This window comes from Pipistrellus kuhlii, unplaced genomic scaffold (assembly GCF_014108245.1).
Source record: "Pipistrellus kuhlii isolate mPipKuh1 unplaced genomic scaffold, mPipKuh1.p scaffold_m20_p_2, whole genome shotgun sequence".
NCBI classification, from domain to species: Eukaryota; Metazoa; Chordata; class Mammalia; order Chiroptera; family Vespertilionidae; genus Pipistrellus; species Pipistrellus kuhlii.
The window spans coordinates 20356110-20378101 of record NW_023425515.1 but is presented as its reverse complement, the minus strand read 5'-3'; the positions used below and the strand labels follow the sequence as shown (position 1 = coordinate 20378101).

Sequence of the window (21992 nt, the reverse complement as noted above, 5' to 3'; positions counted from 1 at the left end):
CTTCAAAGAAGATGTACAGATGTCCAATCAACACATGAAAATGTGCCTACTATCATTACTTTTAGGGAAATAAAGATGAAAACCACAGAATATCACTTCACAAATGACTATCATAAAAAGAAAGCTTGTTGGAGAGGAAATAGAGAAATTGAAGCCATTATATATATGGCTGGTAACAATATGAAATGTTGAATAATCTGGTAGTTCTGAAAAGGTTGAATATAACCATATAACCCAGCCATTTCCCTCTTAGATATACATCTAAGAGAATTGAAAACCTATGTCCATGTAAGAACTTGTACACAAATGTTTACAGCAGCATCATTCATAATAGTCGACAAGTGAAAACACCCAAGTGTTGACTGATGAGTGAATAGATAAAAAGAGATATGGAATGGAACAATGGAGTATTATTCAGAAGTACAAAGGAATGGACATTGAAAAGATTATGCTAAGGGAAAGAAGACCACATATTGTGTGATATCCACAATGGGCAATCCCACAAAGACAGAAAGCAAATTCATGTTTGCCTATGGCTGGAAGGGAGGGTGAACTCGGGAAGCACGGGGAGTGACTACTAAAAAACACAAGGTGTCTTTTTGTAGTGATGAAAATGTTCTAACATGGACTGGTGATGGTTGCATAACTGATTATATTAAAAACCATTGAACTGTATATGTTAAATGTGTGAATTGTATGGTATATGAATCATATCTCAATACAGTTTTTATAAGTTATCCAAGATATTAAAAAGCAACAGATGGTTTAGAACTTGAAGTTCATGAATCCCCATTTACCACCACACCAATATTTTACATGAGGCTTTTCCCTAAGGGCCACATTGAAATACATGAAATAAAATGGGCACAGGTGTTACACAGCTATGTGATTTGCCTATGTTTACACACCTGCCAAAGCTTTCTTCTATTTAGAAACAAATCAGATGTCATTCATGAATTCCTATGGAGAATTTGCATGCAATGCCCTATCTTTTTGGACCCACCCACTCATATTAATCCAAGTCCAGTGAGGTCAGTTGTTCCTCCTGCTTTTAGAGAAGTCTACTGGTAGTGCTTTATCAGTTCTTCGGGACACACTGAATGGGAGAGGGAGGTTATCTGACCCTCAGATTATACTCAATCGCCCCGGAAATAGGAGTCTTGGGGAAAAGGAAGAGCTGTAGCAGGCACTATGGTCCTCAGAGTACATTGCCATGTCATTGCTGGGAAGCATGTCCTGTGATCATAATGATGTCAAGTACAAGAGAAATTCTCACATAATTGCCATAGACCTCTTTTCATCTTTTATGTTTTGAGTCCCAGTAAACTGCCTGATCCTGTACCAAGAATTCTGGAATTGGGTGATAATGCTTTGTCCAGAAGTGGGAATATAAAATTAGTGATCAGATTTCATGGGGAGGGGACACCTGAATTTGTTATGAGTACACAGAGTCAAACCACACCTTTTATTTTAGGGATTCATGTAAGTCTACCTGCATCCGAAACCTCCAGATTTTCCATTCCCGCTAGCCCAGGCTTATCTTCCCACGCCTATGTTTAGAAGCGCATACCATGCTGATGAAAATGGTTTGTGTGTGGTTTGTGAACATCAACTGCTTTGTGAATGCCCACCTGTTGTCTATAAATTAAATTCATGTAGAAAAACTTGATCATAGTTATTTATTAATATTGATCAGTATTAATTTATTAATTTGATCAGGATTTATAATTCATGTATTCAACAGATATTTATTGTGCATCTACCCAGTACCAGGACAATTCTAGGCCCTGCATGAATAAACAAAATAAGCAAAAATTCCTGTCCTTGAGGGAGCTTACATTTTACAGGGGATGTCAGACATTTAAATAGTAATAAGTGAGGTAGATAGCACATGAGAAGGAGATGAGGCTCTGGAGAAAAATTAAACAGGGAAGGAGATAAAATATTCAAATGTGGCATCAGACTAGCAAGGAAAATTTTGTAATTAAATAATACAAAGCCCGGCTGTTTGGCTCAACTGGTTGAACATACTAGTAACCCCATGCGCCTAGAGGTGGCAGGTTCAACTCCAGGTCAGGCACATGCCCAGGTTGTGGGCTCAATCCCCAGCAGGGGGCGTGCAGGAGGCAGGTGATGAATGGTTCTCATTGATGTTCCTATCTCTCTCTCCCTCTCCCTTCCTCTTTCTAAAATCAGTAAAAATATGCTTTTAAAAATAATGTAAAGACCATGTACAAACCTGGCCACTGTGACGCTGGGATAAGCCATAGGATTACCAATACCAAGTTAATTTCTCCCCTTAGGAGCTTTGGCTAGCCCTTCCCCTCAGCATTATTTTGCTACCTTGGCTTTACTGCTATTTCCCTAAAGAAAATACCACATTAGCCACAACACGTTCCAAGCTGATACAAGGAAGACATAAATGTAATACCTGCTCTGCAAATGAGAATTACAACCTAAATAAAACACCACCTTGTGATAACAGAATTTCTCATGGACGGAAACCATCAGCTTGGGCTGTCAGCCTCCCGTTGGCCTTTCTCTTACCCTCTGCCCTGGAGTCTTGCAGTCTGCCAGGACATTGGGTGGTAAATAATTGAGAACCACTTTCCCAAAATTAACACCATTTGAAAAGTGAAAAGGAAGGGAAGAGGTTATGGGGAAGAAAAATTCCCCAACCCATCCTGGAGAGGAGAAGAGAGAATAAATCTTTCCTAACTGCAGAAGAGAGCATGGAATCCCACAGGGGAGCTGGGGAAAAGAGGGGCAAAAGCCACCAGTGTCTCCCCTCTTCCAGATTGTTCCAGAATCTCTAGTCAAAGCATCTTTTTAAAAGACACTTGAGGCCCTCCCTGGTATGGCTCAGTGGATAGAGTGTCAGCCTAGGACTGAAGGGTCCTGGGTTTGATTCCAGTCAAGGGCACATACCTCAGTTGCAGGCTCAATCCGTGCGGGAGACAGCCAATAGATCTGTCTTTCTCGCATTGATGTTTCTCTCTGTCTCTCACCCTCCACTCTCTCTAAAAATCAATGAAAAAAATGTTCTCTGATGAGGATTAACAAAAATGAAAAAGATACTTGAGGATACACTGTTCTAGTAGAATATATTGGGTGTGGTAGCTTTCCCAGAATAGAGCTTTTAGAAAAATGGCTTAAAAGGGAACCACCGACTTGATTCTTTAAGTCAAAAGGGACATTTATTTCAGGCTTAGACAAGAAGCATTTGAAAATGTCTAGAGTCATTAAAAATGAGTTAGAAGACTCCCTGGAAGAGTGGAGTTTTTGTGGAGCATTAGAATTTCCATTTATTCAGCACACTGTAATGGAGCAGGCACTGTGTCCCAGGCCCTGGGGGAGCGACACAGAGGAGGGCTTTGCCTCAAAGACCTTTCTTTCTGGAGGTTACATCCTTCGCCTTTGGCTGCAAAATAGATGAAGCACAGCATGTTGAGGACAGGACTCTTGCACCTGCCTGCCTTGACACTGGCTTCCAGACAAGGTTAGAGTCTCCAGGGCCCCGCACTGCACTTCCCAGGCATGATAAGTGCTTAGCACGCGGTGCACAGATGCTTGCATAGCTGTCCCTCCTCCTCTCTGGAAAGTGGCCCCAAAAAAGTGACCATGTCAGACTTATTCATGGCTTATGTTCCTAGTACATGCTTGCTGAGTGTTTTATTCGATGGATGGATGGATGGATGGATGGATGGATGGATGGGTGGGTGGATGGATGGGTGAGAGATTTGCTGGGTTATAATCAGAGCTCTTTGCATCGAGATGCATTCTGGCAGAGTAGTTAAGAGTGTGTGCTCTAGCTGAACCAGTTTGGCTCAGTGGATAGAGCGTCGGCTGTGGACTGAAAGGTTCCGGGTTCGATTCTGGTCAAGGGCACGTACCTTGGTTGCAGGCACATTCCCAGTAGGGGGTGTGCAAGAGGCAGCTGATCGATGATTCTCTCTCATCGATATATTCTAACTCTCTATCCCTCTCTCTTCCTCTTTGTAAAAAATCAATTAAAAAAAAAAGAGTGTGTGCCCTACATTAGCTGGGTCAGTTTTTTCAATTTCTCAATGCCTCAATTTCCTCATGTGTAAAATTAGTATAGAAATAGTGCCTTCGTTATAGAGTTGTTAAGGGAACTGCATAAGGTAATACATATGAAGTGATTAGCAAGGCTCTGAGAGTTACTCAATAAATAGCTGCTATTATTACCAATGTGGAATGACAGTGGGGTGGCAGTTTGCTATTCAATTATTGCACCCCTGCCCTTTCAGCTCTATTATAAGATCAAAGGATGTCAATGAGGAATTTGAAGCTACAGTTATCACTTTTGAGTTCAAGATCTTGGAAAAGACTAAAAAGAAAAGTTGGAAATGAATGTAAGTAGGATATTGAACAATAAAATTTTAAAAAGTTCAAGAGGCATGTCTAGTGCAACATTTCTCAGGCAATGCAATGGCTCTCCAGCTCTCACAACCACACCTTCCACAGATATCAGAGTACCAGTTCATCTCTGTTCTGGAACACACTTGGTATGCTTCATAGAATGTCATCCTATATAATAAAAGCCTAATATGCTAAGTGTCTGGTCGTCTGGTCAGCCGTTTAACCAATCAAAGCCTAATATGCTAATGATATGCTAAGGCCACTCAACTGCTTGCTATGACATGCACTGACCACCAGGGGGAAGATGCTCAATGCAGGAGCTGCCCCCTGGTGGTCAGTGTACTCCCACAGAGGAAAAGCTGCTCATCCAGAAGCTGGGATCAAGACTGGTGAGCGAAGCAGCAGTGGCGTGAGCCTCTCCCACCTCTGCATCAGCACTAAGGATGTCTGACTGACATCCCTTGAGGGCTCCAGGACTGCCAGAGGGTGCAGGTCAGGCTGAGGGGAACCCCCCAAATGCAGGAATTTCATGCACTTGGCCTCTAGTTCCCAATAAGCATCAGAAAAAGTTCACTGATGCAGAAGAAAAAGTTCACTGATTCATTTGCAGTAGAATCTTATCTAAACCTAAGAGTGTTATATTATCTTTGTTTCTCTTAAAAATCCAATAATCCTCTTTTTGTGTAAGACCTTGAGTCACAGTTACCATGCTATAATACTTCCTCGGATGCAGTTACCTACTACCTTCTAAATGCTTCCTTCTATTTCTGTTAGAGGGAATTCATTTGACCTCTTCCCCAACCATGAGGGAAGTATCGTGTTTTGTATCTTCTAGTCATTCATTATAAAGTAATGTTTAAGTAAATTATCTTATTGCCATCTCATTGATAGAAAAAAAATAGGCATAGAAAGAATATGTAACTGACCCTAATACTTCACTTACCAACTCTCTTCATTCCTTGAGGCCACAGATACTTTATCTACTCCACAGGGACAGCTTGGCCCTTACATTTTTAATAGGATGTTTCATTGCCTTACACTTTAAACAAAGAAAAGAATCAATCATGTTGGCCTAGTTCTGGTTTTGATGGGCAGGAAAGTCAGTTTATAATAAAGGACAAAAATGTTGTTCCACAGGAAATAAACACTGATGTGAACACAAAACAGGTGCTATGGTACCCCATGACCTTTGGGGTGAATTCTTTCCTCCAGACCCATGGTCAACAAACTGCAGCTCGTGAGCCACATGCGGCTCTTAGGCCCCTTGAGTGTGGCTCTTCCACAAAATACCATGGCCTGGGCAAGTCTATTTTGAAGAAATGGCGTTAGAAGAAGTTTAAGTTTAAAAAATGTGGCTCTCAAAAGAAATTTCATTCGTTGTCCTGTTGATATTTGGCTCTGATGACTAATGAGTTTGCCGACCACTGTTCCAAACCAGTGGGAGTTACCATATTATCTTTATATCAAACGTCTCTAAAGGTTCAATAGAGTCGCCTAAAAGGAATCTCTTAGAAGGAGAGGAAATGAAATTCAGGTAGTGAGGAATAGAGTGAAGAAATAAAATGTAGTCTCTATGGTTAAGCTGCTGAATTGTTAAAATCAAGTAGGCTGAGCCTTGAAAACGGATTCTATTCTTGCTTTAACTAGGCTGGGAACTTAAACCTTTGAACCTTCCAGTCGTGCCTGGAATATACACATATAAATCCTATAAGATAACCTCCTAACAGCCCTGAGGGATTTAGGGGGAAAAAATGTTGAGTTGACCAGACCGCCTGGCATCCAGCCTTCAGACCATCTGGCACCTATCATCTAGACTGGCACCCAACTGGACACCTGGTATTTGGCTGTTAACTGTCCTGGACCAATACACAGGCCAATAATGCAAGACTGACTGTTCTCAAGGATGTGACTTTTACAATAAGAACTCTTTAACTTTTCTTTTTCTTCAGAAAAGCTCTAAGTTTCCAGTTTGCAAACTCTTAAGACCCTGAAATAAATCTTTATCATTTTTTTCTATTAAAGCTTCCTGATTCATGTATGCTCAATTGATATTAGAAAAATGAGAGGAACACAATAATAATGTGATAAAAGCCACCCTCAGAAGATGTTGCCCATTATCTGTATAAACAGTTTCCCTAATGAAATTCTCACTACTTGAACCAAACAACCTCTTCCCCTTGAGGTAGCTCATATTGATTAAAGGTTTTCCTAAGAATCATCTCTGAAAACAATAAAGCTATTCAAACCTTCCCCTGACAGCTATAATATCACTTAAAACGTCTTAGATCTGTTAAGACCTCCCTGACATGCTCCTCCCCCTAACCTTTTCTCAACATTTCCTGTTGGAAATCTTTCAGACACTCTCCATCTAGCTTCCTAGGGTGTCTGGAGTGACGGTTTTTAACAGCTGGAAGAAGGATGTTCATCAAAGCTGAGAGCTGTAGCCCTCTTTTCTCAGTCGTCGCACAGTACTTCTATAAATACATACACAAGAATATTGGTACCATGGTCTGAATATGTACCCCTAAAATTTATATTATATTGAATTCTAACACCCAAAGGTGATGGGAAGTGCTTAGGTCATGAGGAGGGAGTCTTCATAAGAAGGATTAATGTTCTTATGAAAGATGCTCCAGAGCCCAGCAGGTGTGACTCAGATGATTGTCTTCCCATGCCTTCGAGTGACCGATTTGATTCCCAGCTAGGGAACATGCCTGGGTTGCAGGCTCAATCCTCAGTAGGGGGCATGCCAGAGGCAGCTGATGGATGTTTCTCTCTCTCCCTTCTTCTCTCTGAAATCAATAAAAAACTACTTTTTTAAAAAGAGAGAGAGAAAGGCTCCAGAAACATCCCTTGCCCCTTCCACCATGTGAGGACCCGGCTATAAACCAGGAAGAGACCTTCACTGGAATGCAACCATGCTGGCAACTTGGTCTAGTCTCCAGAAATGTGAGAAATTTCTGTTGTTTATAAGCTACCCAACCTGTAGAATTTTGCTATAACAACCCAAATGGACTAAGACAATTGGATTACTTATTTGCCAACCATCTCACAACACTATTGGCTCATAATGAGCTTGAAGTCAAGTAAAAGTTCTTAGTCTTTTTTACTTAAACTGCTCACAGGCCACATTTTCCCCCATATTACCCTAGGGCAATTGACTTTGTGAACTAAAGAACAAGACTTTATATTCCCCAATAGATGCAAAACACTGTGGGGTGAGAGCATGTATGGGGTAGGGTGGGGGGGCAATGGTAAGATATGTACACATATAATACCTTAATTTAAAAAAATAGGAATAAAAAGACTTTATAATTCCCCCAAGTTTTACCCTCAGTCATTCTCTTATCTGCTCAGTCTTTTAATTCCACCCCATAACTTGGGTTCACCCACAAATTTGACCACCCATACTTTCTATGACTTAGTTCATATAGACACAAATGCTACAATGGTCAGAACAAAATACATAGCCCACTGGCTCACCACTAAAGACCCACTCACCATCTTTGTGATGCTTTACCAATCATAAAACACTTTTTTGAATTATTTCATTTAATTCTTATAATGCTCCTGTGAGTAAGATACTATCATCATTTTACTCGTGAGGACAGATTCAGAAAAGACTACCTCAGTTGCCTGATGTGATACAGCTAATAAACAACAAAATAAGTAACAAGCCTCGCCCGGCTGGAGTGGCTCAATTGATTGAGCATCGTCCTGTGCACAGAAAGGTTGCTGCTTCAATTCCTACTCAGGGCACACGCCTGGGTTTTGGATTCAATCCCCAGCTGGGGCATGTACAAAAGGCAAGGGATCAATGTTCCTCTCTCATGTTGATGTGTTTCTCTCTCTCTCTCTCTCTCTCTCTCTCTCTCTCTCTCTCTCTCTCTCTCTCTCATTTCTCTCCATTCCTTTCTATAAGCATGTCCTCAGATGAGGATAAAAGAAAAAAAATTAGGGTTTCTGTTTCCAGTATTTTTTCAAAGTCAGATTTTTAAATACAATGATTAAATAAATATGCAAATATGCAATCTCCGTTTCCTTCCTCCCACCCAAGGGTATCAACAGAGACTCATTAAAATCGAGAAACATTTTCCAGAAACCCAGTAGGTAAAATAGACTAAAAGCAAGCTGCTTTGATAGAAGCAAGGTAGGAGACAGCCTCATCTCTCTATCCACCGGGGACATCCCCTCAAACTTGCCCTGGATGGTAATGTGACACCTTATCCTCCTCAGAGTACATTGGGAAGTCACTACCCAAGTGCATGTCCTCAAACTGTAACCTTTTCCAAAAGCAATTTTTAAAATAAGGCTGGGTTGCCATCCCTTATTTTTATAACACATTCTAAAATTTTGTGGGAGAAAACCCATCTAAGTGGTTTAATAACATTTTACAAGGAACAGAAGTGTTTTAAAAGTGTTGAAGGCATCTTGGGTTTATTCAAATGTTTATTTTACAGATGAAGAAACAGCAGCCCTGAGAGAAGTAACCCAGAATTATTCCGTGGAGGAGCAAGAACAAGAATCCAAGCCTGGACCCACCTAGGCAGGTAAATTCTTCTGATCAGATCATGGAGTCTCTCTCCCTTTTAGAAATCTGACCCTTTGATTACAGAACAACACTTAACAAGACGAAGTTTCCGGTTCCCACTCAAGTGGTTAACAAGTACGTTTTCTATACTCAGTATTAAATGGCATTGAAGATGACACAAAGGAGTAAAATGTGGCAACTACCGTGTTTCCCCGAAAATAAGAGATCCTCCAAAAATAAGACCTAGCACATAGAAAGATAAGACATCCCCTGAAAGTAAGACCTAGCGCATCTTTGGGTGCAAAAATTAATATAAGACACTGTCTTATTTTCGGGGAAACAGTAGTTTTAGTAGTCAGGCCTTGAAAACTGGTTCTTAGTATACAGGCATTACATGGGCTCCTTTGCAGTATACACAGAAAAACTTTATGCTAAATTTGCAAACATTCGAAGGAGTTCATACATGTGCCCCATGCCACCCCCCAACTTTTGGCCTCCAGTTAAGAACCTCTGGCCAATCCCAGGACAAGTGCCAGTGCCGGGCTTGCATAGCACCAGCTATCTTGTTTCTGGGTCTGTTGGTTAGAGGCTGCTTCTGTTTCAGCATCCTTCATCTTTTATTTAAATGGAGCAGCATCTTATTTTGGAAGAGCTTTGTTGCAAGAGAGGAGTAATGTTTTAATAAGTTATTAGTTAACCAGATGGGGCAAATTAATAGATAAATATAAGATGAAAACTTTTTTTTTTCCAAAAATGTTAACAATAAAAGTGGGGATGGTCAGTGTTCATCATAGGAATTTATTTTCTTTGTTTCTTTTATTTTTATAAAAGAAAGAAAATGAAATAGAAGTTTTAAAAAACCTAGATTACCACTACCTGCCTATTCACTTTTATTAAGCCAATAGTCAATGGGGGAGGGAGGAAGAGTAGGGGTAGTGGGGAAAAAGAAATCGGTGTATCTTCTGAATGATTGTTTCTTAATCCTTCCCTTTTGCTAGAAAAGATTTATGGTTCTGAAACGGTTCACAACAATTTCTTCATTTAAAATAGTTTGCCCAGCGGGGCATGGCTCAGTGGTTGAGCATCGACCTATGAATCAGGATGTCATGGTTCAATTCCTGGTCAGGGTACATGCCCAGGATGGGGGCTTGATTCCCAGTTTGGGGCATGCAGGAGGCAGCTGATCAATGATTCACTCTCATAATTGCTGTTTCTCTCTCTCCACCTCCCTTCCTCTCTGAAATCAATAAAAATAAAATAACCAGAAGCTCTGATATTACTTTAAAGTTATTGATAATAAGGCTTGATTTTTTACTAATTCAAAAAGTATCTGATGGACACTCAGCATTTGGACAGCACTGCTACGGGAGGCAGTATGGTGTGATGGACAAATTTTGGAGCAAGAGAATCCACGACTGAATTCCAGTATTGCTCCCTCCTTAGCTTTGATAATACATGAGGTACAAAACATTAATGAGCCCCAGTTTCCTAATCTTTGAAATGAGGTCATATATATTTTAACTCCTTTATGACAATTATGAATAAACATTTTGAAGAGTAATCTCTAAAAAAGACTTGTAATTTAATAACTGATAAAGTTCATATGTTGTGTCTTAGAAATGATCTCCTTCTCCTTTACTCTTTGCCTGGTATTAATAGCCTTAGCAATAGTGCATTAACATAATTTATGTAGCGATCATAACATTCATTTAGCCCTTCCTATGTATTATCCTAAATACTTTACACTTTTTAATCTTCCCGGAAATCATATGAAGTTCTATTATCATTCCTATTTTCCAGTCGAGGACATTGAGTCCAAGCTGTTGAGTAGCTCAGCCAGGGTCAAACCCAGACAGAATCCAGGGCCAGAGCTTGTTAACAACTCTCCAAGTTGACTTTTGCCAGGATTCTCACCCAACTCCTCATGTGTTCACCATGGGGCACATGAAGTAAAGGGGCTCACATATATGGTGACAGGTGGAAACTGAACTTTTGCCTATGAACATGCAATAGACTATAGAGATATCAAATTATAATGTTGTATTTCTGAATTATATAATTTACTAGAGACTCAGTGCACGGAATTTGTGCACGGGGGAAGAGGGAGTGTCTCTCAGTCCAGCCTGCACCCTCTCGCAATCCGGAATCCCTCTCACAATCCAGGACTGCCAGCTCCCAATTGCTCATCTGCCTGCCTTCCTGATTTCCCCTAACCACTTCTGCCTGCCAGCCTGATCACCCCCTAACCACTCCCCTGCCAGCCTGATTGATGCCTAACTGCTTCCCTGCCAGCCTGTTTGCCCCTAACTGCCCTCTCCTGATGGCCTGATCACCCACAACTGCTCTCCCTTGCAGGCCTAGTCCCTCCCAACTGCCCTCCCCTGCTGGTCATCTTGTGTCCACATGGGGGCAGGATCTTTGACCAAATGGAGGAAGCCATCTCGTGTATTGAAGTGATGGTCAATCTTTATATTCTTTTATTAGATAGGATAGAGACCTGGTGCATGGGTGGGGGCCAGCTGGTTTGCCCTGAAGGGTGTCCCAGATCAGGGTGGGGGTTCCCTTGGGGCATGGGGAGCCCTGGGCAAAGGGCCTGTGGTGGTTTGCAGGTGGGCCACACCCCCTGGCAACCCAAGCAGAGGTCCTGGTATCTTGGATTTATTTATCTTCTACAATTGAAACTTTGTAGTCTGGAGCAGAGCCAAGCCTCCTGCTAGCTCTATGGTGGCAGCCATTTCTGTTGGGATTTATGTGTCTTCTATAATTGAAACTTTGTAGCCTTAAGTGGAGGCCTGAGCCTGGCAGGGTGTGGGGAAAGCTTGGCTTCCTCCATCGCTGGGGAAACCCAAGCCTCCCTCTTGCTCAATCCATGCTGTAGCCATCTTGGTTGGGGTTAATTTGCATACCCACTCTTGATTGGCTGGTGGGTGTGGCTTGTGGGTGTTGTGGAGGTTTGATTGATTTGCATATTGCTCTTTTATTAGATAGGATTAACCAATGTTACCTCAATAAGTATAATTAATTTTTAAAATGGGGATCATGTAAGTTTATCACCTCACCAGTGCATGCTACAGTGGCACTTAATAAATGCTGTCTCTATTCCCTGAAGACTTCTACATGATAAGATTCATGTATCTTTGGGGGGGCCACCATTCAACCTACAAATAATATCTTTATCCAAATATCATTTATAAATATATTTTTATTTATTTCAGAGAGGTAGAGAGAGACATAAATATCAATGATGAGTGAGAATCATTCATTGGCTGCCTCCTGCACACCCCTTACTGTGGACAGAGCCCACAGCCCAGGCATATGCGCTGACCAGGAGTTGAACCATGACCTTCTGGTTCATAAGTCTACACTCAGCCACTGAGCCATTCTAGCTGGACTTAATCCAAATATCTTTATGTTTTAGGATATTCCCTCTGGCATTCTTGACAAACAAACCCATTCATTTAAAGAGGGAAAAGAACATTTCATCTCATCGAGTTGAGGCCTGTAGTTTTATCAGTTATAAAATTAGTTGGTTGAAATATTTCTCCTAATATGCCCAGTTGTCATGAGCCTTCTCCATGTTTACTTGAGAATGAAAAAAAAAAATTCAGGAAACAAACCATTGTTACCCATTTAAAAGAACAAGTTGGAGTTCAGCACTTCTCCCCTTTTTACTACAAGCATACCCATCGCCATCCACTTAGAAGGCAAAAGTGAAGGAAACCAACAGTAAATAGTGTGTCCTCATTGTTCTTCTCAAGAGAATGAAAAATCCACTTGGCTAAATTGTCAGCAAACTTTTTTCTTTTAGTACAGTTTATCATTTATTTATGTAGCTCACTTCTAAGTACAAGATTACAAAGGGTAATTAGGGTAATGTAATTGTAATTACATAATGTAATTGCCTAAAAGCAAGTTTTGACATTATTCTATAAACTCCTGTCTTTCCCTTCTCTTCTCCTCCCTCCCCCACTCCACGCCATAACATTAATAACTCACTGACCTGGAATGCTAACCAACCCAGTATGGAAATACCACTTGATCTGGGGATTTTCAGAGAGAACATGTCAACAATGCAGACTTTCACAGAAAGCCTAGTAGCTCTTCACTCATTCTCCTAAAAACAGTAATAACAGATACAGAAATAGATCAGCTGATGGCTGTGAACAAGTAACAGGCTACATTACTATTGTCTCAAAAATCACACCTATGAAAGATCAGTGTTGCTAGTCACCAAAATAGGAACACCACTGAACTCATCCCTAGAAGCTTTCCAGATTGTAGAATAAGAAATAAAGAATATGCCAAAAGAGCTCCAGCCAGTTTGGTTCAGTGGATAGAGCATACGCCCATGGGCTGAAGGGTCTTGTGTTCGATTCTGGTCAAGTGCATGTATTTGGTTACAGGCTCCATCCCAGCTCTGGTCGGGGCACATGCAAGAGGCAACCAATGGATGTGTCCTTCTCACATCAATGTTTCTCTCTCTCTGTGTCTCTCCTCCTCCTGTCCACTCTCTCAAAAAGATTACAAAAAAAGAATGAGGAAAAGGAAAAGGAACAACAGAAAAACAAAAGATTTTAGGAGTAAATGTATTCAGTGTTACAAAAAAAAATGACAAAGAAAACAGAAAATTATATAAGAAAATTCTATTGGAAAAGTTTTGGTTGACCAACTGCCTATGCAACCAGATTTCCTTTGATAGAACTCTGGGAACAGGCTCAGTGGGTATGCTTTTGACAAGTTGGGGCTGCAGTAAGTCCCCTTCCTGGCCCTCAGTTTGTTCCATGAACAAAAGTCTGCTTTTGAAGACCATCAAATATAACTGATAGAGATGACATAAAAGCTTAATTTTTAATGGTCTGATGTCTAGCTCCTATGAAAATCAAGTCCTTAGAACCACACAATAAGCAAGGAGTTCCTTTCCCAAATCCTGGGTTTGATGGCCAAGAGCTGGTGATGAAAGGCAGAGCTGCTATGATATGTATGGAACACAGATCTCAGGAAAGGAGTTTGTCGTGACAGAAAAGTAGTTTCAGTTGAACAATTTAGCCATTTTTCCCACTCTTACTCCCTTTTATGTGCAGTGAATATTGGGGTCTTATAAGCCCCTGCTAGGGTCTTTCTGCATTTAGGGTTCAGGAATTTGGAGAAGGGGCTGCATGTAAATGAATAAACTAGACATGAAATATAAATTTGGGAGGCATGGAGGAGCCAGGGGAGGCTCCATTTTCTAGTGAAGTGGGTTCTCCCAATGTCTGGATCCATGGCTTTTCATTCCCATTTTTCCCTTTAGCAAAGCAGACATACATATCGAAGGTTAGGTTTGGTAAACAATAAAGGACCATCAGGTTAGGGGAAATGCCTTCAGCTATTCCAGCTACAAGTAACAATATGCAGATTTTCAGCCCTGTTGAGAGTCCATTCAACCTTTTGAGGACTTCTCGAATTTATTATGACCTGCTGGACTTAGCCTCCAGCAGCCCCTTATTTCACATTCATATATATATATATATATATATATATATATATATATATATATATATATATGAATGTGAAATTCATATATATATGCTTGTAGAAATGATAAATTCTATGATGTGCTTATCTATCAGATAAGCACATCATAGAATTTATCATTTCTACAAGTACTGTAGGAAATTAAGCTACTAAAGTTCACTGATGCCAAAAACAAAACTAAACATGTCAACCTCTCAGAAGGTCTTTTGGTACTTTGGCAGCTCTCAATTTTCACAAAAAGAAGGAACCCCAATTGGTAATCACAATTATTATTTGGAGACCTTTGGGCCTGTTTATTCAGTTTTGGATGCTACATTTATGAAATTTTGCCAGACCAGTAACACCCCATTACAAATTAAGAATCTCAATGAATTTTTTAAAATATTATTCAAATTATTTCTAAGTATATTTTTCAATTTCAGTCCTTCATCATTTTTAGAGTTATTCATTGATATTTAATTTTTTTAATCCTGGTAAAACACATATAAAATAACAGTTTATTATTCCTACCCGTTTTGAAATGTGCAGTTCAGGAGTGTTAAGTATATTCACATTGTTGTGCAACCACAATGTTTTCATCTTTCAAAACTGAAACTCCATTCCATTAAGCAGCAACTCCCAATCCTGTTTCTTCCAGCCTCTGGTAACAGCCGTCCCACTTCATCTAGAGTTCGACTACTCTAGATGTCTCATGTAAGTGAAGTCATACATTATTTACCTGCTTTGTGACTGACTGACTGACTTCACTTAGCATAATGTCCTCAAGGTTCTTCCATGTCATAACATGTGTCAAGATTCCCTTACTTTTTTTTTTTACTTTCCTTTTTTTTTTAATTAAATTATTATCTGTGTACATATTTTAACATTGTCCCCCCCTTCCCATACATACCCTCCCTCCCCAGAGTTTTGTGTCCATTGGTTGTACTTATATGCATGTATACAAGTCCTTTGGTTGATCTCTTATCTCCCCCAGCTCTCCCTACTCTCCCCGCTGTAATTTTACAGTCTGCTTATTGCTTTACTGTCTTTATATCTGACTTTTGGTTTGTCAGTTTATAATGTTCTTTAATATCCATAAATGAGTGAGGCCATGTGGTATTTCTCTTTCATTGACTGGCTTATTTCACTCAGCATGATGTTCTCTAGTTCTATCCAGGTTGCTGCAAATGATGAGAATTCCTTCTTTTCTTTTTAAGGATGAATACTATTTCGTTATATGCATCTACTCCGCTTTGCTCCTCCATCCATCTGCTGATGGTGCTTGGATTGCTTCCACTTTTTGGCTACTGTGAATAATGCTGCTTTAGCATGTGTGTACATTTAATGACTTTTTAAAAATGATTTGTAATGACTTTAAGGCCATGGTTAGTGCTGCAGCTCAGTTTACTTTTCCCTTCTGAAAACAGTGAGGTAGTCCTTAGGAAAATATCTTCTGAGGGAAAGGCCATCCAGAAGCTATAATCTTTCCTCTTTCCTTATTGGATAACAGGGTTTCTTTTTCTTTTTTCAACAGGTATTGAGAGATTCATTCTAAGAAATGACATTATACAATAGTTAAACGCTTGGCCCAGAAGCCCTACTTTCCCCTCCAATATTGGCAGAAATAAACAGGGGTAACTGTCGTTTCTATATGAGTCAATGAAAAGTCACTAGGAACAGAACAAGATATATCAGCCCCCCCCAATTACAAATTTCTCTTCCTGTTCATAACATCTACACAACACTAATGTACTAGATCTTCTTTTTGATAGCCACACAACACTGAGATTGATCTAATCTGGATGTGATAGTTATTAAATTACTATGAAATATCTGTTAAAGTCAAATTCCAAATTTTCTTCCCAGACAACAGAAGTCCTTTATTCATAAATACCTCTGGAGTCTGGAGGGGAAAAAAGCCAAATAATAAGTATAGCTTTGAATACACAATTACTCAACACATGCCATGTTGCCCAATGGCCTCAAATGATAGTTGGACTAGAAATACATGTTTCCTATTGTTCCGCTTTTGTTATGTTAATAAAAATGAGAGGCAGCAAGGGGTTCAGATAGCCACAAAAACACTCTGCTCTTATATATAACTCTAACCAAAACTGTCCCAACAACAACTTGGATAAATGGTTGGTGAGACTTTTCTTTTTTTTAGCACATTATTTCAATAATTCTCTTCTATGTAAAAGATTATAAAACATAAGAATAACTTGTTGCCTAAAAGCAATAATATGCTTTGACTTACAACTGATCGTTTTTTCCTCTCTGAGGGGTCTATAGGATTGTCCAAATATCTATTTCATGAGTAAAGAAGGTTCATTAACTTCCCTACGGCTGTTTAAGTTTCTTCTCTGGCTTTGCTTCATTACAACTCTTAATGGTTTTCTTATCATACTCCGAGCTCTGAATCCATCACTTCTGGTCTGACTTCTAATATTCAACCTGGTTCCATCATAAAGAATTGCTTATCTAACAATGGCTGGAGAGTACCCTACAATGGAAAGAAAATTCCCAGGAAAATGTTAAGCAAGGATAGAACTTTCTACAGGGCACAGAAAATATTGTAGTCACCCACAGAAAATTTAGAGCAAGATATCTGGAAACTGTGAAACCAATGGACTATCATTGAGCCTGACTCATACATAGATCTGAGGCTTTGCCATTAACCACAGGCACTGAGTCGCCCTACAAGAGCAGCTTGCAATTCGTTCCCCAGAACAGGAACCATCACGTAAGATTGCACAGTACACAGCCCACACGGTGGTATGTGGAGGCCCTGACCAAAACATATTTGAAAATTTGTTCAGAGATTGCACTGCCTTTTAAAGTAGTGGTTTGTGGTAATGCAGTGGCTTTTTCGTTTGTTTTTTATTGTACAGGCACTTCAATTAGCAAGCATAATTAAGGGCCAAGGGTTTTTCCCTATAAAATATACAAAGCACTTCGTTTTTTAAAAGTAACCATTATAGAATATGCCACAGGACTTTTTGACTTTATAATTTAGGAAAGTATTGCAAATAATGTTGTACCAATTCATAAGGAACAACAATAAACACTACTATCACTAGTACTATTACTTCTGAAAAGCGCAAAATAACAATAAGAGACAGCCTTATGGTTATTTTACACTGGAAAGCCGTGACAGAGAGATTTGGAACTTTGCCAAGACACAAAGTAAATTGAATTAATCACTGACTGAGCAAAGAGAAACAGAGAAAAAAGATTTTTAAAAAAAAAGTAAGGGAAAGAAAAGGAAGTAAGGAAAAGAAAATGCTGCAATAGAATTCCTGTCTCCAGATATTCCCATCCTGGGATTCCGCGCCGCCCCCCTTCCCCCCGCCCCCCATTAGAACCACTTTTCTACCTACCAATCTTAAATTATTACTCACATAGAGTAAGCATTTTAATGAAATGTAACATCACTTCACAATTGTTTTCCCCCCACAGAGTTCATGAACTGAGCCATACCAGCCAGGGTAGAGTGATTTTTTAATGAATAACAAAATACAGTGGAAACTAATCAAATAGAACAGAACAAAAAAGAATGCATCAGCATGCACCTATTTTGAGATGTTTGTTTTATACTCCTGTACTGTACATTTCAAAATGGATAAGAATAAACTGCGACTTTTTGTATGTTACCAGAATTAAACTATTTTGGGCTATTTGTTTTAGTTATATAGTTATGTGTGTATATGTAGCCTGCATCACTAAGTACACAAAATGTACTTTTCCTCTTTATTGTGTTTTAAAATGTTTGAATGCCAATCCTTTGAGGAAAGGTATTATTTAATTCTGTTAAGAATTTTTAGAAAAAGTTTTTCAGAAGTTCCGAGCATAAGCAAAGTTCACTGGAATTTGAAATAGGATAACTCTGGAACTTTCAAATGTTTCCTTTGTTTTTTTCTTTTTTTTGTTTTTGTTTTTGACGGGGGTTTTTTGTTGTTTTGTTTTGTTTTTTGTTTTTGCCTTTAAAAATAATTAGTATATTTTATTGTTAAGACAGTTTTCCCCCTAGCTGATTTAGCTCAGTGGATAGATAGTGTGTCAGCCTGTGGACTGAAGGCTTCCAGGTTTGATTCTGGTCAAGAGCACATGCCTGAGTTCTGGGCTCGATCCCCAGTAGGGGGCGTGCAGGAAATGGCTGGTCAATGATTCTCATCATTGATGTTTCTATCTCCCTCTCCCTCTCCCTTCCTCTCTGAAATCAATAAAAATATTTATTTTTTAAAAGAACAGCTTCATATTTACAAAAAATTTTTGAAGAAATAATACAGAGTTTCCATATACTCTCCATCCAATTCCCCAGTAACAGCTTACATTTACATAACACTATCATTAACTAAAGCCTATACTTTACTCAGATTTCCTTAATTTTCACCTACTATCATTTTCCAGTTCCAGGATTCCATTCAGGATAACACAATACATTTAGTTGTGTTTCCTTAGGCTCCTTTGGGCCATGACAGTTTTTCACAATTGGCTTGTTTCTGATGACCTTGAGAGTTTACGGAGCACTGGTTAGGTATTTTATAGGATGCTCCTCTATTGGAATTTTTCTTATGATTAGACTGAGGTGTGGGTTACTGGGAGGAGATTAACGAAGCTAAGGTACCATTTCACAGCATTGATACCACAGGTATACACTATCAACAAGATTTAACACTGTGGATGTGGGCCTTGATCAGCAGCTGGCTGAGGTAATGCTCCCAGATTTCCCCACTATAATTTTACTCTTTTAATCCCCCTTCCACACTGTAGTTTTTGGAAATAAATCACTCCGCTTCTTTTTAAAAAGAGCCAATTTAATTAACGAAAGTTTGAGCTTCAGTAAGTCATATTAAGTTCTTTCCAAAGAATGCTACTTCTGAGTGCACCATCCCTTTTTAGATACGACATCTTTTTCTGCAAGAGGAGGACACTTGCCGAAACCGGTTTGGCTCAGTGGATAGAGCGTCGGCCTGCGGATTGAAGGGTCCCGGGTTCGATTCCGGTCAAGGGCATGTACCTTGGTTGCGAGCACATCCCCAGTAGGGGATGTGCAAGAGGCAGCTGATCAATGATTCTCTCTCATCGATGTTTCTAACTCTCTATCCCTCTCTCTTCCTCTCTGTAAAAAAATCAATATTTACATATATATATATATATAAAAGTGTCCTATATATATATATATATATATATATAAAGGACACTTTTAAAAAAATTTTTTTTAATCCATACCTGAGGATATTTTCCTATTGATTTTTAGGGAGACTGGAAGAGAGAGGGAAAAGACAAAAACATTGATGTGAGAGAAACACATCAATTGGTTGCCTCCTGCACAGGCCCCAACCAGGGCCTGAGCTAGGGAGGAGCCTGCAACCAAGGGAGGTGTCCTTGACTGGAATCGAACCCAGGACCCTTTGGTCTGCAAGCTAAGACTCTATCCACTGAGCCAAACTGGCTAGGGTAATTGTAGGTCTTTCTGACTTTTCTCTTCAATTCCAGATTCTGACCTTTTTGGAAGTAAATTTAACCCCAAATATGTTGGGGTTTTGTTTTGTTTTTAACATTCCTTTATAGCTAGTATTTAGAAAGGTAAATCTCTTACTGGGGGGAAAAAAATCCAATAATTTGGAGTACTTTCTTTAGGTGGAAGAGAGCTGTAGGATCAAGTCATCTGAAATATTCCCCAGGTAAATGCCACCCTATCCAAACACCTGCTACTATCTTTCATTGAGGTTGCCTAACTTTCTACCACTCCTGTTCCCATGGACAAAAACAACAACAAAAAGCGTCCTGAGCAAGCCCAGACTCTGCTTCTGTTACTTCCCCACATGTTCTCCCTACAGTGCTCTCGTTTCATGACTCACATGTGGGCCCATGTGAACACGTGTTGTTTTTATTACTCTATTTTAACTTTCTCCTCCATTCAGGCCAGAACAAAGCCCTTTCCCTGAGTAATGTGGATCATAAGTCCAGGTCTTCTCCCTCTCATTCTGGGAAAGGAGGGGAAATTTTACCTCCTCCCCCACTGTACCCAAATCTAGAGAGAGGAAAATGCCATTGCTTGCTGCTGAAAGAGCAGTGACATTCAGCAATAAAAGACAGACTCTTACTCGCCAATCAGGTGTGAACTAACTTCTTAGTGGGCTTCCAGTCCTTGCTGTTTTCCACTGTCTTAGTGTCCCCGCCCAGTCACAGGGTTCCCTTTAGGATTCAGTCTCTCCCTCTGGCTCCCCAAACTCATAGTCCTCCTCCCTCTCCTTCCCCTCCATCTGGCAAAACTCTGCTTTGGGTCTCTTATCCATGCGAAGATGAACATTACTGACAGGAACCTTAGCTTTGCCATTTCCCAGTAATATCTGCAATAAACAAGCCTCCAGATGTTCCTTCAGCTTGGAGGAGAATCTGAACTCTGTGGTTGCAGGAAAGTCATAGGAAAGGGAAGAGTAGTGTCTGGGGAAACAGAGGCTGGGGCTGAGGCCTTTCAGATATTCTACACACCTGATTCCACTGTCCTTGCTCAACATTGAGTCTTTGAAAGACTATGACTCTCTTACATCGATGCTTTTCTCTTTTCTCTTTCCCTCTTCTCCCTCCTTTCCACTCTCCCTAAAATTAATAGAAAAAAAATATTCTCCAGTGAAGATTAACAAACAAAACAAAAACATGCAATATCTGACTATATTTAGTCAGGGGCACTGACCTCCTTTACAGTAGATTGTCAAATGAAAAACTGACAACAGCCAGTACAACAATAACTGCCCAGTGTGGATGAATCAAAATTACTCCTTTTTTTTCCAAATTGGCAAAAAAAAAAAAAAAAAATTTGTTGTTGTGCCGCAGAATTTTAGTAACTAGTTTATGTGTGTGCCATGAGATGGAAAAAGGTTGAAAATCACTGACTTATAAATGTAGAACCTAAATATAGTGTATAGTCTAACAATAGGTTGTAGCAGATGGTTTACCAATAATAACCAACTCTCTCACCTTTTCATAATAAGAAACAATAAATACACAATCTTTAAAATTGCTTTTCATCAACAAGAGGGAAAAGAATCAGAAAAAGGGGGAAAATCAATGCTTTTTTTTTTCTGACTAGATTTAATGAGAGTGAAATGAGATGTGACCATATAAAGCACTTTTTATATGTTAGAGCTGGCTACTGAAAAGGTTGAAAAACAATACAGGGAACTGTAGAAACTGGCAAGAAAAAAAAATATTTTTTTAATCTCAATTCTTTACATTGCTAGCAGGATGTGACCAGGGTCTTACAAGGCGTCCACCTTCGGTGTAATAATGTTCCTAGGGCTCAGGCGTCTGGGCACGACTTAGCTGAGGGCCTCTGTCTCGGGGTCTCTCACAGGCCTGCAGGCAAGGTGTCCATCAGGGATGTTCAAGCAAGAAATTTAATTTTAGAGGGGAAAGCAATGGCCAGCCAATTAATTTGCACATTTTTAAAAGCTAAACTGTAGAAAAAGTAAATAGTATGTCTAAATGAGTGATTTATCTCATTTATGAAATTGAAACTATCATTAGGACTATTTTAAATGGATTTTCAGTACAAGGTTGATTCTAAATAAATAGCACC

General features: G+C 39.6%; 1 protein-coding gene and 1 long non-coding RNA gene across 5 annotated transcripts in view; one reads left to right on the top strand and one right to left on the bottom strand.

Annotated features, from left to right (window-relative positions):
* LOC118723924 overlaps positions 1–21992 on the bottom strand; it is a 68272-nt gene that overhangs the window by 35833 nt on the left and 10447 nt on the right. The gene's annotated exons all lie outside the window — the stretch shown is intronic.
* The window catches only part of SPTSSB (serine palmitoyltransferase small subunit B), a 28738-nt gene that overhangs the window by 2957 nt on the left and 3789 nt on the right, over positions 1–21992 (top strand). For 2 of the 4 annotated variants that reach the window (XR_006742033.1, XM_036446749.2), the window contains exon 2: positions 8844–8933. Coding sequence is in view for 1 of the 4 variants with exons in the window: in XM_045583652.1 (XP_045439608.1) it covers positions 15113–15121 (9 nt within the window). In the remaining 3 variants the exon portion in view is untranslated. Of the gene's footprint in view, positions 1–8843; positions 8934–15040; positions 15122–20050; positions 20095–21992 lie in introns of all 4 variants that reach the window. The other 2 variants (XM_036446752.2, XM_045583652.1) reach the window with 2 other exon arrangements.